Genomic DNA, 14,146 nt, shown 5'->3' with positions numbered 1-14,146 from the left:
CTTAATTCCAAGTGTTCCTGCAGTGCTTTAGGTTTTTTCTATATATTTATATTGTGGGTCCCCAAACCCGAACCTATACAGCACCAACAAAGAGTTAATTTGGAGTGCATCCTTACATATTTTGTCACTGATTCTTCAGAATGTTATCATTTTATTATGACTTAAATGCTGTAAACAAGCATTCATTATTTGACTGTATTTTCTAAGTACAATTAAAAATTACATAGGTAAATGCTTTATGTCCCTTTGCTAATCGGACCCTATGTCATAATCAGCGTTAGCCTGTTAAATACTACTATATTTCTGAAAGAGAGCAGGGGCGTGCTTAGAGGTGGTTTCCCAGTGTCTGAAACCCCCCCCCCCCCCTCAAAGTTGTTCATCAAAGGCTGAAATACTTTCTGCTACCACTAGGGACCTATTTATGAAATAAAACCAAATTACAGGCATACTTTCCTGCCGAAAATCACCACTTCGGCTCTATTTACATCTGTGTCAAGGGCTCTGTTCTGAGCTTCCATTACAGACGGGAAAAATAGTGATTCACTTTGCCTGAACGGAATCCACAATGCAAGTGTGAACATAGCCTAACCCCTACACCATCCTAAACAATATAATAATATTACATAATAATATAATTACAATAAATGGTTGTTACTCACTAAAGCGCTATAAACTTCCAGCGATAATAGATATTAACCCATAACCCCCATGTTTAATATAGATCAATATTTATTTTTTTAATGGTTTTAATTTTCAGTTTTAAAGAATAAACAATAACTTTACAATATTCCAAAGTCCAACAACTGGAGCAAGGCCCCATCTCAAGCATTTTACAGCCGAATTCAATGTATTCAAGTCGCAAGTAAACGGCTTCCATCGATGTCAATACGCATCCTTTATTAGGAGTATTCTTGAGTGACATGTTGCCCATCTGTAAAGTGTTGTCCTGGATTGCGCTGCTGTTTTTGAATAATTTCTGATATCCTCTGTTATTACTATGCTTTTATATTCTAGGCTGTGTAAAGAGATTTCCAATATGCACCGTAAACATTGATGAAAATAATGGCAAGACATGGTGGTCATTCCGGAAAACTTGTTACACGATTGTGGAACACAACTGGTTTGAAACCTTCATTATTTTCATGATTCTTCTCAGTAGTGGAGCTCTGGTGAGTTATAGTTCACATGAAAGTTACAGATTTAGAAACGTTAAGGGCTTGTCCACACGAAGCGGAATTGCTGCGTATTTTCTGTCCGGAATTGCGGATGGAGAATACGCGGCAGAATACAGTAGGAGCAAAGTGGGAGAGATTTAACAAATGTCATCCACACGCTGCGTAAAATTTCCAACCAGAAATTCACCTCCGGTGCTTATTTTTCGTAACGCAGCATGTCAATTCCTGCTGCGGATAGTGGACTGAATTGCTGCGTTTTTCAGAGGAGATGTCACCATCTCCCAGCATTGAGAAAAACGCAGCAAAATCCGCACCATTTCTGCTGTAAAAAAACGCAGGAAATGGTGCGGTTTTTCCCGCAGCATTGCATTGCAAATCATCACCTAAATGACATCCGATGGAGCACGGCACAATTATTTTTCATACATTGCCATATGGAGTACTAATACACCTGAGTTTGAACATACTGCATGCCACGGAGGCACAGAATCCTCCAAAGGATAACATTACGTATGTCACTGTCAATGTGCATGAGCTCCAAACTGCTAGTTATCTCTTAAGCACTGTGCCATGATACTCCAGATCAGAGTACCCCAAATTATGCTCAATTTCCAGTAAATGCTGCATGTTAGTCTAAGGCAACATTGATAACATCAATAACATGACTCACCTGAAGACCCAACAGCAGCAAATCTGTTTCCTCAGAGGAAATCCACCTTGGCTTAAAAATTGATTTGCACATTATTTTTCTAACTCTTATTCTTTCCATCAGGCATTCGAAGACATTTACATTGAGCAGCGGAAAACAATTAAGACCATGCTGGAATATGCAGATAAGGTCTTCACATATATCTTTATCCTTGAAATGCTTCTAAAATGGGTGGCCTATGGATTTGTAAAATACTTCACCAATGCCTGGTGCTGGCTGGACTTCCTGATAGTTGATGTAAGTATCCAACTCTCTAATATATGTGTGTGTGTGTGTGTGTGTGTGTGTGTGTGTGTGTGTGTGTGTGTGTGCGTGCGCGTGTATGTATATACATATATGTATATATATATATATATATATATATATATATATATATATATATATGTGTGTATGTATGTATGTATGTATGTATTTATTCCAATAGGTCAGCTATCTAGTAGTCTACGCTGTGTAGATATTTGCAGGAAAGGTCAGATAGGCAAACATGAATATGACGCTTTGTCCTAATATAGTTCTCTATTAGTTTTTATAGCTTTTTTTATACCATGACATATTAGATCCCTGCCAGAGATTTTCTAGATGCGATTTTTTTTTTCAACAAGATCCGTAAAAACGTTGTTATGCATAGGTGTAAAATTACTAGTGTGGATGTCAGACTATAGCTCTAAAACGTGGAATGGCTGTCAGTCGCTGATGACAACATTTCAGCAAAGTATATACTCTGTCAATTTACAAAAAACAACACTGAAACAGAAAAAAAAAAGACAGCAATTAAGAATTCTGTCATACACAATGCCAACCTCTAACCATGAATGAGCCCTTGTCACGTTACTAGCTGTCACCCCATGTAGCTGCTTAGAAGAAAGGCATGTCTCAGCTATTGAAGGATGTCCGGTTCTTGTCTTTATGGGGGGTCATCTATCAATAGTAACTTATACAATTACACCAAAAATTATGGTATGTGTAACAGAAATCACAGCTGTGCAATGGTTGCTATAGGAAGACATAGGGCATTCTATATGTCAGGCCAAGTGCTGGGTACTAACACAACCTAAAATGTGACTGGTGGGAAGCCAGTGAAATCCAGTCAATAGAATATTGGTTCTTTGACCTTAAGATCCTTTATATTTTTAATTATGATGTTATAGTATAAGGGTGGCATTAGAATAATATGGTATGAGGGTGATATTAGGATGATATACGTAATATCAGGGTGGAATTAGGATAATATGGTATGCCGGCGTTATTAGGATGGTATTGTATTAAGATGATATCGTATGAAGGTAAGAATAGGATGATATGTTTTGAGGGTGGTATTAGGATTATATTGTATGAGGGTGGTGTTAGGATGATATTGAATGAGAGTGGTATTAGAACAATATAGTATAAGGGGGTAACAGGATATGTTATGAGGGGCGGTATTAGGACGATATACATAGTATGAGGGTGATATTAAGATGATATGGTACGAGGTGGTATTATGATAATATGGTATGAGGATGATATGATATGAAAGCGATATTAAGATGATATGTTATGAGGATGGTTTTATAATAATATGGTATGAGGTTGATATTAGGATGACATTGTATAAGGTTGGTATTATGATAATATGCTATGAGGGTGGTATATGGATGATATGCTACTATGGTACTATTCCGAATACATCCTGTGTTTAACTTTAACTGAGATCTAAAAAAATATAGCTTTAAAAGCTATGTTCACCTTTGAGTAACATTTTAGAAATTACATATAATCTACGTAAAAAGTTGAGTAACTTTGTAAATACATGACTTTACTAATCTTGTGCAGATCATAAATTACAGTCTGTATTTTATCCCAGAACTGCATTCATAGTTTTGCTGGTTGTCATTGGAAACAGACAACAATCTTCTCACAGCCTAGCTGGGTTCCTGTTATGCAGATCCCTGATGCAAATCATCAATGCAAGTTCTGTGCAGACATTGAGTCAGCAAGGAATGCTGGGAGATTTCAGCTTTGAAGCCCTCAGATATGTGAATGCAGCTCTGCACTAGAATACAAACTGTAACTGGGGATTAGTGCAAGATAAGTAATGTATTTACAAAGTTACTAAAGTTTTTACGTAGATTAATTCTATATGTCAACTAAAATGGTGTTTAAAGATGGACATATCCTTTAGGATTTGTTGATGATGACATTATGGGGGATATTTATAAAAACTGTGGCAGACAGGTTTTTTTAAAGAAGATATGGAGTTGAAAATAGTAGCAGCATGGGCGCCATATTTATAAAGCCCCTGGTCACAAGTTTTTTTTTTTTATTTGTTCCTCAAGGGTGACATTTTTCAGTTTGGAGTCAAGGACTACCTTGTCTTTTTTGTGCCATATTTATAAGCATGTGTATTTTCTAATCCAAAAAAACGTAGTCAGTGAGTCAGGTCAGACCAGTCATACATTGTACAACGGCTCATGCACAGGGCTATTCTTCGGCTCTGTGCAAGTTTAAATTTGTACAGAGCTGTAATATAGCATCCATAGAAGTCTATGGACCCATACTGTAACCTTCAAACGAATGTATACAGAGGTTTCTTCTGTCTGATTCCTATGGATGCCTTATAGAGATATACCCCTTAGAATTATTGCTTCTACTGTAATTTGCTGCCTATGTGGCGGCACATAGAGTGCTTACGTCTTCGTAGTACTGAACTATATGAAATCTGTGTGCCATCCTATAGGCTCTGCCATTTGCATGAGGCCTAAAGAGCAGTAGGTTTGCCAATCTCACGTCTGTATGATGATTTTGTGAATTTCTCGCACATCCCATGCAAAAAATGACACTTCATATAAATGTTCCCCATTGTGTATATCATCATAGGGAGAAATGTAGAGGGACTGTTGTCAGTTGGATAGTCCCCAGAGCCGTCCTCTGGGATGTTCTTGGTCACAAATGGCTGTTAATATTGTAGTTAGACTGTAGATTGTATTACTCTAGTTTTTTGTGATTCAATTCTAACCACACATTTTCTTAGAATGTGAAATGCTGTTTTTAATGACACATCGATCTTTCAACAGGAAACAGATGGCAGTTCTCTGAAGCGATAATGGCTGCATAAATACCATTGTGATGAACTATACCTTCTGTTTTATAAATAATTTCATCTCTTTTCTATCATTTAAGTGTTCCGATCTTTGCTGTGTATTAATTTATGTGCTTTAACCACATATTTATTTGACATTGTAGATTTATAGTTGAATTTTGTACCTTCAAAAATATTACTATTAGCGGCATTTAGTAAGTTATTTGTAATTGATTTTAAATATCTGTTGATAAAATGTGTGTATTTGCTAGTAGTAATCTTAGTTAAAGGGGAAATCCAGTATTAGAAAAAAGGGTCTGATTTTTTTTTTCTAGAAACAGCGACACGCTTATCTATGAGCTGTGTCCGGTATAGCATTCAGGGTTTAGCTGCAATACCAGGTACTGCCTATGGATAAGTGGGACGCTGATTCTGGAAATAAAAGCAGATCCTTCTTTCTAATCCTGGGCAAGCCCTTTAAATCTCTACAAAACTCGAATTTAATTTTATATATATATATATATATATATATATATATATATACACATATACATGCGTGTGTATATATGTACTCATGGCTATAAGGATATAGCTGCTTACATAGAGATCAGCAGGGTCGGACTGGATCACCGGGGTACTAGGGGATCCCCTGGTGGGCCCGGTATCTGACACAATAATGGGCCACAATGATCCAGCAGAAGACAACCCCATTTGGAGCTGACTATGCAGCCAGTCACTTGTAACTAGGGTCTATTTCTAATGGGATGATGTATAATAATTGGATCTTATTGATATGTCCTGTGAGTGCAATGATAGCAACAAAGATTACAATGTGGACATGTATTGCTAGAGAGGGTCCCTCGGATTATCTCCTCTGGTGGGTTCAAGGAATCCCAGTCTGATACTGGAGATCAGTGTAAACGGTTCTGTCCCTGATTCTTGAGTACAGATGAAGTTGATTTTACAAATTGTGAGCACTATTTGGGCTCATACTATGTAACACAGCAGTGACTGAATTATTTTTTGTGATTCATCAGTCATTGTTTAGACAAAATAATTGTTAATCATTATTCCAAGATGTCGGTGGAGAGGAGTACACGTGTCTTGAACAATTTAACCAACAGACCTGTACAAGTCTCCTCTGTCTAAGGACTAGGTCTATTCCCACCTATCTGAGTTTCAGGGGCTTTACTTAGATTACCGCTCTAAAGTCATATTAGTCCTCTTAGATATTCCTTTGATGTCGGTTTCCTTGTCATGTCGGATTTTAGATGACTAAATCTTCTTACTGAAACCAACAGCAGTTAATATGCAATTAATATGTAATAGCCATTTTCAGGAATTGGTAGAATTACTTCTCAGGTGTAGTGCAAGGTGAGCACTTTAAAGTCTTTATGTTGGATGACACAAGTATCTTATCTGGAATTGTAACATTGAAAGATATAGTATATTTGTTGGCCTCTTCACTATAATACTGATGTTCATTATTCAGTGATTGTAAGATATAAGAGGTAGATACAGAGATGGTTCTCTCGAAGAAGGCGGCCAATATACATTGGATATAAGGGAATTAAAAATATACTAAAAAAAAAGTTGGTCTAGATTAGGGTTGGTCTTCTCAAAGAATACCTATGTTATAACCTGTTTAATTTAGGTCATCTGTATAAAGCCCTCATGTACCTATAGTTGAAATTTAACCCATTAAACAGCCACTCAAACTGCTGAACATGCTGTAGGGCATGTGTGGTGGCTTCCCTTCCCACGTTGATCCCGCGTGGCCAATATGGTACAGTCATTACTGCATACAAACTTGGCAAGGTTTTGTTTTAATTGTAATTAATTTGGGTACATATGTCTCTATAACAACTTATAAAGCAGACAGGGCTCTCTTTGTATTATATCTTGCTCTGTTCACTTAATTAGCCGGGTCTGGACATCCTACTATGAGATAACGCTACCACCTAATTTGTAAAACATACAGAGAAAAGACATTGTGAGTGGAATAGAGAAGACTGATTGATAGTAACTTGATTTAGATGCAGGGACATTCTTGCAAGCCATAAATCAGGAAAGAAATACATTTGTGATTTTCATTATTAACTTAAAACACATTGTACAGAGAGGGCAGTAAACAAGACTTTTTTTTTGACAAGCAACATACTATGACCATATCACTGGACTAGTTGAGTTTTATCTTACAAACAACAAACTATGACAATATTATTAGACTAGTTATGGCCTGGCCAACAACATACTATAATCATGAAATAAAACTAGTCGTGTCTTAACCAAGAACATACTATGACCATTTATCTAGACTAGTCCTGTTTTACCTAACAACAGACTATGACCATATTATTACACTAGTTATGGCCTGACCAACAACATACTATAATCACATAACTAGATTAGTTGTGTCTTGGCCAACTGTATACTGTAACCTTATCACAAGACTAGTCGTTTCTTGCCCAACAACATACTACGACCATTTATCTAGACTAGTCATGTTTTACCTAACAACAGACTATGATCATATTATTACACTAGTTACGGCCTGACCAACAACATACTAAAACTATATAACTAGATTTGTTGTGTCTTGGCCAACTGTATACTGTAACCTTATTACAAGAATAGTCGTTTCTTGCCCAACAACATAATATGACCATATCAATAGACAAGTCATATTACGGCCAACAACATTCTATGACCATATCAGTAGAGTACTCGTATTTTGGCCGACAATATTCTATGACCATATTACTAGACTAGTGATATTTTGGCCAACAATGTATTATGACCATATCAGTAGAGCACTCGTATTTTGGTCAACAATATACTATGACCATTTCACTGCACTAGTCATGTTTTGGCCAACAACATATTCTGAACATATCAGTAGAGTTCTAATGGCCAACAGTATACTATGACCATATCAATAGACCAGTCATTTTTGGCCAACAATATACTATGACTGTGTCACTAGATTAGTCTTATCTTGACCAACAAGTTGCTGTAACCATACCATTAGACTAGTCGTGTTTTAGCCAACAGCATACAGTGGCCATATTGTACTGTACTTGGCCCAGGTCAGAAAAACTTAATTATCGCTTCTTTTTGTTAGTTTTGTTTTTTAAAGGATGTACATTTATTCAGCTTGCCATGTGTTCTCTTTATGTACTTTTCAGAAACTAATAAGAGCTTATGACTCATGTTACATAAGCAACAATTACATTTAATCTTTCCCATATAACACTGCAATAGAAGAGTCAATATTTTAATTAATTATTACATTTTTCTCATACATTTTGAGTGTGTTACAAGGGAGTCATTAGTTTCCTCCGACACTCTGTAAACTAAATGCATTTCATTGTGCTTGCCTGGTCATGACTTGATGATCATTCATTGTAATGAATTTTGGAGTCATCACTTGCTTCTTAAAGGGAATGTGTTGCCAGAAAAACATGTTTGTTTTTTTTTAATTAAGCATTTAGTGTGTAGGTGATTAAACATTGTTCAATTTTTTTTTATTTTTTTCACGAGTCAGGAAATATTATAAATTAGATTCTAATTTATAATATTTCCCATTTCTGGTCACTAGATGGAGCTATTCCCAAAATTGCAGCATTGCATGTGGTAAAGCAACCACATTGCTTTATGCTGCAAAATTGGGTAAAAAGCCCTCGCTCTAGTGAGCTCTCAGCATCCCCCCCCCTCCTTTATCCTGGCTAGTGCCGGGATAAACGAGGGGTTTGAACGGTCTAACCTCCTACACTGTGTGTCGCCATTTTTTGAGCTAACACACAGTGTAGAAGGTTAACATACAATAGTAAACGTACACAAACACGAACATACATTGAAATCTCTTACCTGCTCCTGCCGCCGCGGCTCCCTCCGGCCCGTCCGCTCCGTCTGCTGCCGCTGGTCCAAGTGCACAAGTCCGGAAGCCGCGACCGGAAGTAGTAATCTTACTGTCCGGCCGCGACTTCCGGTCCACAGGAAAATGGCGCCGGACGGCGCCAATTTCAAATTGGACTGTGTGGGAGCGGCGCATGCGCAGTTCCCACACAGACGGCGTACACAGAAGTGGATGGGACGGGAGCCGTTCGCAGTCCCTATGGGACTGTGGCTGCCGTATTCCATGTCTGTATGTGTCGTTAATCGACACATACAGAAATGGAACAAAAAATGGCAGCCCCCATAGGGAAGAAAAAGTGTAAAAATAAGAAAAAGTAAAACACAAACACACAAATAAATATAAACGTTTTTAATAAAGCACTAACATCTTTAACATATTAAAAATAAATTTGTGATGACACTGTTCCTTTAAAGGCATAAGACTAGACTTTCCTATTCTACTCATGTGCTCCCCCACCAAAGTCATTTAAATATTGTCACAGCTGGAAAAAATTATATCATTCAGTTTTCTAGAAAAAAATATAGATATTAATATTGGTATCACTGACCATGGCAGCACAAACAACATCTTCTAGTTAGACTTGCACAGGGTGATGCAACCTTGACAATAACCATAGTAGAACTTATTTGATCTATACCCTAACAAAGTCCAGATAAATAACCTAGCCTGATAAAAAAAAAATATTGGTAATCTTGATCAGATGTATGCTGGATGGAAACTTCTTTGTCAGATTATCAGAAGACACGTTGAGGGTTGTATATGTGTGTGTATGTATATATACATATATATATATATATATATATATATATATATATATATATATATATATATATATATATTGTGAGGGTTTAGCATCAGGAGAGGTTGGTACAGCGGTTTCTTTATAGCCAGAGACAGGGACACCGTGCATTAAAAGTCATAACAGGGCTTTGCCTGTGTTTTTATTCTTGTCAAAGAAACAGCCTTTTGTACAACAAGGCAAAATACTAAATAAATCCTGCTCATCTGAGCACTAACTAAACAAGATATTATCTAACCATACCAAGTGCCTTCCTACCAGGCACTGGACACAAAGTAACACAGGTCTTTACTCACATAGAATACAGGCTACTCCAGCCTTAGTAGTCTCCAGTCTGAGTCAGGGGTGAGACTCACACACACTGTGTCTGCACCTTTTTATACACAGGCTACAGGTGCAGCTAAATGAGCAGCAGCCTTGTCCTACAAACAGAGATGGACTAGGGATTGGGGAACCCGCCCTGCTCATCTCCAATCCAACTCCAGGCCCCTTTTCCGGCTTTTACTTAACCCGAGATTGGAAAGCTAGAGCTTTCTATTGCAAAAACTACTCATTCCCTGGAGCCTAGGATACATATGACAGGATTCTAGGGGAAATGTACCTTCCCTCAATGACTTTACCTGTCACTGTCTCACAATATATATATATATAACAGTTATGTTGTCCTTTAAATGTCCATGGGCACCAATCCTATTTTTACCTACTGCTCTACAATTTAGGCTGGGTTTACACCTGCGTCTGTGTTTCCGTTGTTCTGCGCTGTCAGAGGAGCAGAACGACAAAAATACTGGAAGCACTGTTTCCATTGTACGATGGACAGCACCGGCGTCCCACGGAACCCATTGACTTTATTGGGTTCTGTCAGGTTTCCATTGGTGTGTCCATAATTTAATCGGAAACAATAGCGCCCCTAACGGAGCCTCCAATGCAGATGTGAACGAGGCCTTATACACAACTCCCATTACTCTGTTTTGATAATTCAGCAATTTAGGTGTTTGGCCACTGAATTTCCAATTCAGTATTCATGCAAAGATATAAATAGCAGCAGTGTTGCTATGAAACTTACAAATAGATAATCACAAATGTATTAAAACTACAGCTGTCTTCATTTTGACTTGGAGCTCTGAATATAAAGTTGAAATGGAAATTTGAATACAAACAAAAATATTAATCGCAGTCATGATTTGTACAGTATGGCCTTTTCTTAAGTATAAAACATTGAATTATCCTTGAAAAATAACACAAATGCCATTGGTTCTGAACAAATTTCTATCATATCCCTTTTGGCGGTTGCCCTCAGGTATGATCAACTAGCCACTATTAAGTCTCTAAGGACCTTGAGAGCATTGAGACCTCTACGTGCATTATCAAGATTTGAAGGCATAAGGGTAAGACTAAGACCCAGGTTGGCGCACAACACAGATTCACTTATTTTCTTTGTTGAAGGTGCGTTTTTAGTGTCAGGGTAAGTTTGCTCTTCAAAACCAACTGGAGATTTGGCAAATTATGAGAGTGGGTGAGACTTTGAGGGTATGTACTAGAAAGTGTTAACAGGTCCTGTCATCAGGTGGAACCTTATATTCTTGTTCTAACCAGATTAAATTTTTTTCAGCTGACCACCAGATGAAGAACCTCATCTATCCTGGAACACCAAAGGACGCCTTATGTTTTTATAGTAGAATGTGAAGCAGAAATTAGAACTGTTGCTTTTGTTTTCATATAGGTCTCTCTTGTGAGCTTAGTAGCTAATGCCTTGGGATATTCAGAACTAGGGGCTATTAAGTCCCTAAGGACATTGAGGGCACTGAGACCACTAAGAGCCCTCTCACGGTTTGAAGGGATGAGGGTAAGATGAACAAGAACTTTTAATGCATGTATAGATACATGCATGTGGTATGTCATAAGAAATGAACAGCTCTTTACTAGAGGTTACAAAGGCTTAAGTTCTACACAAATGAAGTAAAACCAATAGAGGCAAGTGTTCTGAAATGTCAAATAATGTTACCGGTAATGTAAATGGCTGATTTGCAGAGATGAATTGGGGAAGCTCTATTCATTAGCTTTGTTTGTTGGTTGCCAACTGAAGTTTATGACTTAAATATGTGTCGGCCACGTCATATTGAGCTGTATAGCGTGCTGCCAGTGAAGAGATTGGGCTGACAAATTTGACCAACAAAAATTGGTAAATCTAGCACTCAAAGCAATTGCTATGTTTACCATTACAGCCATAAAGCAGGGAGGACATTGCGATGACATCACGAGCGTTCATATGCCGCAGGGGGCTGAGGAGAGCATGCTTGGTGGGTGGAGCTGCATCCTTTTTGCATTCGTCTGTATGGAAATCTGCATATAGAGGAATGTTGGGATAACACAAATCATGTTAGCCCAGCTTTATTCTTCCCCAGGGCGATAACTAAGTAAATTAAATACATAATAAAATAATATTCAAAAAGATTCAAATCCTTCCCCCAACCCACTCGTACAGCAAGGAAGCGTCATTAGCCATCCTTCCGTATCACCGCGTCATTAACAATGCTTCCGTACACCGAGAATATGTTACCCAATAGCTAGCTATATTATTTTTTATTTGTCACAAATTTTTGTCTACCCAATCCCTATCTACTGTAATGCCTACAGCAAAAATATATGTACACGGGTGCTTTTTTTTTTTTACTGTTTACAGCCCACAAACCAGCTAAGGACCGAAGACAAACTAGAATACAATTGGGGATGTTGCTTCAAGTGTCTCTTTCCCTTTGATATACATGCCTACAATTGGTAATATATTCAAATGTATATTACTTACATGCAAGTAACTATTGCACAATAAAATAGGGACATTTACAGAATTTGGTATGAAAAAAATATTATCAGTTGTCTTTGAAAATCATGTTGTGACATTATCGGTAACAATGACAATAGAAATTTACAGATATAGCCAATGTCAAGGTCAAACTGCATTTAGTGAAGGCAAATCCGGTCCACGCAATTAAATGGGGGCTAATCTTCTTCTTGCTAAGCAGTTCTTATAACATTGTCTTAATCTGTTATGTGGATGCTGCTCTATGATACATTACGTTAGCTTTTTCATATGTCGGTTTTCATATGTCGGCCTCACTGCAGTAATAACTTATGTTTAGTCTTTGCATGACTACATTGGATTATATTCAGCACTTACAATAGACTTCTAATGCTTGTACTTCAATGACTCACTTCACCAATCTTTAGAATTCCTCATAACTGTAGTGGCATTGTTTTAAGATATAATAGCAATTAAATTATTCACAGATAGAAACTGGTTCTCCAGGATTCGTAAAAAGGGTGTTTTTTCCCCAAAAAAAATAGCACCACTCTTGTCCGTGGGGTGAGCTACAAGACCAGACACAGCCCATGGACAAGAGCGCCGCTGTTTCTGGGGAAAGAATTAAACGCGATTTTCTAATTCTGGAAATATAATACAACTAAACTAAAACAAACTGTAGCTAGAGAAGGGCAGTTCCAGGGAATGTAACCACAGGCTACTGATTGTAAATTATTGCAAATTCCCTGTTTTTGCTTTAGATAAGTTCATCGATATTGGGAAACTGCATGTAATACAGTTACCTAATATATTAACCCACATAAACAGCAGTACCATGCAATAGTTATTAATTTGACTCTCTTACCACCAAATGCAAGTTTTGAGATTCTCTTTACATTCTAAAAGTTCATAGCCTCACATGCAAATAACAACCGGGCTTGCAGCAGTCATTGTCAAGACCACACCCCTTTTATGATATCACTTTGTTCTCTGCAGCTATTGGCTGCTGCTGTAGAGCACTGATGTCATGCCACGTACAATTATCACCTGGTAAGGGGGGCTACATTCTCTGCAAACGACAAGCAGAGAAGCTGGTATAATAATTATCAGCACATAAAATTGTATATTCAAGTATTACATATATATTAGGTAACTGCCAAAAATGCCAATAAGGCAATTCCCTAATATAAAGGTTGCCCGAAACCAGAGTAATTGTACCCCTACATAATAGACCCAATTTATCCAAACCTGCCAATTTTGGCTGGACTGGCCAGCACTCTAATTGCACAGGGACCAGCTGACTCACCCTTAATGGCAAATGTTGGGCAAAGGAAGGATGAAGTATGTTGGATTTTAACATCCCTCATCTTTTGTTCCAACAGGAGAGGTGTGTGGCAGAGGCTTATTCTCATCTTCCATTGACATAAACGTGCATGCTTAGCTGAACCGAGCATGCATGTTTATGGGGGAGTCGGGTGAAATAGCTGCCAGCCAAACGAGCGTTTGGCCCACAGTTATTTAATGTGTATGGCCAGCTTTACCCCTTTTATCATGTTGAAATGTAAATAACGTTTTAGTAAGAGGTATAACAATTGATACACAAGTCTTCAGGGAAGTAATAATATCTGGAATGAACTTTAGAAGTACAGTGCATTATTCATTTAAGAATGTCAGGAAAGGCATATA

At 37.7% G+C, this 14,146-nt stretch overlaps 1 protein-coding gene across 2 annotated transcripts in view; it reads left to right on the top strand.

Moving 5' to 3' along the window:
* LOC142655350 (sodium channel protein type 2 subunit alpha-like) overlaps positions 1-14,146 on the top strand; it is a 170,765-nt gene that overhangs the window by 139,294 nt on the left and 17,325 nt on the right. For both annotated transcript variants that reach the window (XM_075829398.1, XM_075829397.1), the window contains exons 19-21: positions 1,015-1,169; positions 1,948-2,121; positions 11,384-11,506. In XM_075829398.1, the coding sequence (XP_075685513.1) occupies positions 1,015-1,169; positions 1,948-2,121; positions 11,384-11,506 (452 nt within the window). The remainder of the gene's footprint in view (positions 1-1,014; positions 1,170-1,947; positions 2,122-11,383; positions 11,507-14,146) is intronic.

Source organism: Rhinoderma darwinii, chromosome 6, assembly GCF_050947455.1.
Source record: "Rhinoderma darwinii isolate aRhiDar2 chromosome 6, aRhiDar2.hap1, whole genome shotgun sequence".
In the NCBI taxonomy this organism is placed as follows: Eukaryota; Metazoa; Chordata; class Amphibia; order Anura; family Rhinodermatidae; genus Rhinoderma; species Rhinoderma darwinii.
The sequence above is the reverse complement of the archived record's forward strand: the minus strand, read 5'-3'. Positions and strand labels throughout refer to the sequence as shown.